Raw genomic sequence first — 2,217 nt, forward strand, 5'->3', positions numbered from 1 at the left:
CGTTACTCTCCATTAATTTGAACACTAAAAAGATTATCAAAAAAATAATAGAATGTGAGACATGAGTTCTGGGTAATTATACTTTCCTCGGCATAGCTCCACCACTAGGGATCATTCCATTATTAACCAAAGGTCTCTAGCCATGTGAATGAAGAACCCTCAAGGCTCAATGAAGATGTATAGTTACGCTAGTTGTGAATCCAAATTAGTTAGTACTATCAGAATTGCAGATCGTTAATAAACAGGGAAAAAGCACATAGCTATTTCTTGTTTATCTGAGACATTTGTACCAAGAAAATTTGATGCAACAAGATAAGAACATATGGCGACTATTTTTGTAATGTGATAATTATAAGGAACACAACCCTAATATTGTTTATGAAAAGTCTAAATAATATGGGATATTGGCGGGAATCCACTTGTCACCATGTATAAAGTTCCTAACGGTAAAAGTTGATGCAATGCTTGGATCCGTAGTAAGGGATGCCCATGTCACACGTCCCTGGGTAACAGCCCCTGGTCCTCTATTCTTGTACTCCAGAAAATATGGATGGCGACGAACAATGGGTTTCTTTGCAGATGCAGTCCATTTAATCCATCCTCTAGGACTTATGAAGTGGTCAATGTAACTTTCCATGACCACTGCCCTAGAGTATTTACCCCATGGTCGACCTAAATAGGTGGTGACGTTATCCATATTCTCCAAATCTTGGGTTGCCTTTATAGTGCAATTTTGAAGCACTATTCCGGTTTTATCTTTCTTAAACTCTCTCTTTTGTGCTATGATTGTGTTATACTGCCTGGCCAATGGAATGTATGCTTCAATTAAGCAGTTTTGGAATAAGGCCTTTGCGTTACCGCAAATGAAGTCTACCGTGCCATAGATTTCACAATCACGGTAAAATTGATGGTTCCTTTTGACATATAGAGTGTCTTGATACCCATCAAAGCGACATCTATAGAAAGAAGCCAAATCTGCTTCTACTCTTAACGCCACTGCTTGATACTCTGCGGGTCCAGCGTCATTCCTAAAGGTGATGTCTTGGGCTGTGAAGCCACTCCCACGAACCGCTACAAACAAAATAAGAACAAAGAATTATAATTTATCAAAATCAATGAAATCCATATATATAGAGGGAGACTTACCCACTGTTGCAGTGTCATAGGTTTTATTGCCGGCGTAGAGGCTTCTATTACCCGTTATTATTGTAATACCCATTCCTTCTCCGATCAATACTATATTCGTCTTTTTTTTATCAACTAGAACGTATTCCCGATATGTGCCTTGTTTAATCTTGATATAGTATGGTTGGACACTCTTATTCGGGGCTGCATGTATTGCTCCAGTTATAGTCTTGAAATCCCCGGTTCCATCTTGAGAAACAACAACGTGAGGTGTTTCAGGGATCAACTGACTTTGACAACATAAAACAATAGCTGCAGCAACAAACAACGCCATTATATTCCCTGCATTGAAAAATTAAAAGAATCTGATCAATTCAGAAGGCTTAATGAAAACAAATAAGTAGTAACCAGTACCTATTGCATAGAGATAGAATTATTATTTTTATAGTATGAATGAATTACAACTACAATCCAGAGATATAGAGGAATGATACCGCAAGAAGTATTTGAGATAACCATCGCGAAGGTGAAGAACAGTTTGGTGCTAACCCAAAAGAACGAAAACTTTGAGTCACTGGAAGGAGCAAGCAGCAAACTTCTTGGCAGTTGAAGCTTATTGTGAATAAATGGAAATTTCTTGTCAATGTCTACTCTTATACTACATAAAACAATAATAATATTAATAACAATACCAATAATAATAATAATAATAATAATAATAATAACAATAATAATAATATGTAATATTAGAATAGTAAGTATATTAATCGAGTTCAATGCGAGTACCAGACATCGAATGAGAAATAAATAAAAAAACTAATTAACTGGATAACCTTTTGTTATATTATTAGTTTCAACTTTCAACTTCTATAGTCATATTTGAGAGGGAAATTCTCATTAATTATTACAATGTTGCTAAGGAATTCAAAGATCAAATTTGGTACTTGTTGTTTTCAATTACCTTAATTGACCCTATTTCTAGTGAAGTATCTAAATAATACTCAACACTCAATAGAATAATAATAACATTCATATCCATGTATAATTACATAATATGTATTTGTTTTTAGCCATGAAGAAATATTCTATTAT

General features: G+C 34.8%; 1 protein-coding gene across 1 annotated transcript; it reads right to left on the reverse strand.

The window, feature by feature from the left end:
- Positions 1-376: 376 nt before the first annotated feature.
- LOC102593166 (pectinesterase-like) lies at positions 377-1,459 on the reverse strand. Its single transcript, XM_006356434.1, has 2 exons — positions 1,147-1,459; positions 377-1,071 (listed from the first exon to the last, which is right to left on the reverse strand). The coding sequence occupies exons 1-2, from the start codon at positions 1,457-1,459 to the stop codon at positions 377-379; spliced, it is 1,008 nt and encodes a 335-aa protein (XP_006356496.1).
- Between the last annotated feature and the right edge of the window lie 758 nt (positions 1,460-2,217).

Source organism: Solanum tuberosum, unplaced genomic scaffold (assembly GCF_000226075.1).
Source record: "Solanum tuberosum cultivar DM 1-3 516 R44 unplaced genomic scaffold, SolTub_3.0 scf00223, whole genome shotgun sequence".
NCBI classification, from domain to species: domain Eukaryota; kingdom Viridiplantae; phylum Streptophyta; class Magnoliopsida; order Solanales; family Solanaceae; genus Solanum; species Solanum tuberosum.

Bases quoted from the DNA above. Each gene is read 5' to 3' on its own strand.
- LOC102593166 (XM_006356434.1), bottom strand. From the start codon at position 1,459: ATGGCGTTGTTTGTTGCTGCAGCTATTGTTTTATGTTGTCAAAGTCAG. The intron at 1,072-1,146 runs GTAAGTCTCCCT...TTTTGTTTGTAG, and splicing joins CTATGACACTGCAACAGTGG to CGGTTCGTGGGAGTGGCTTC.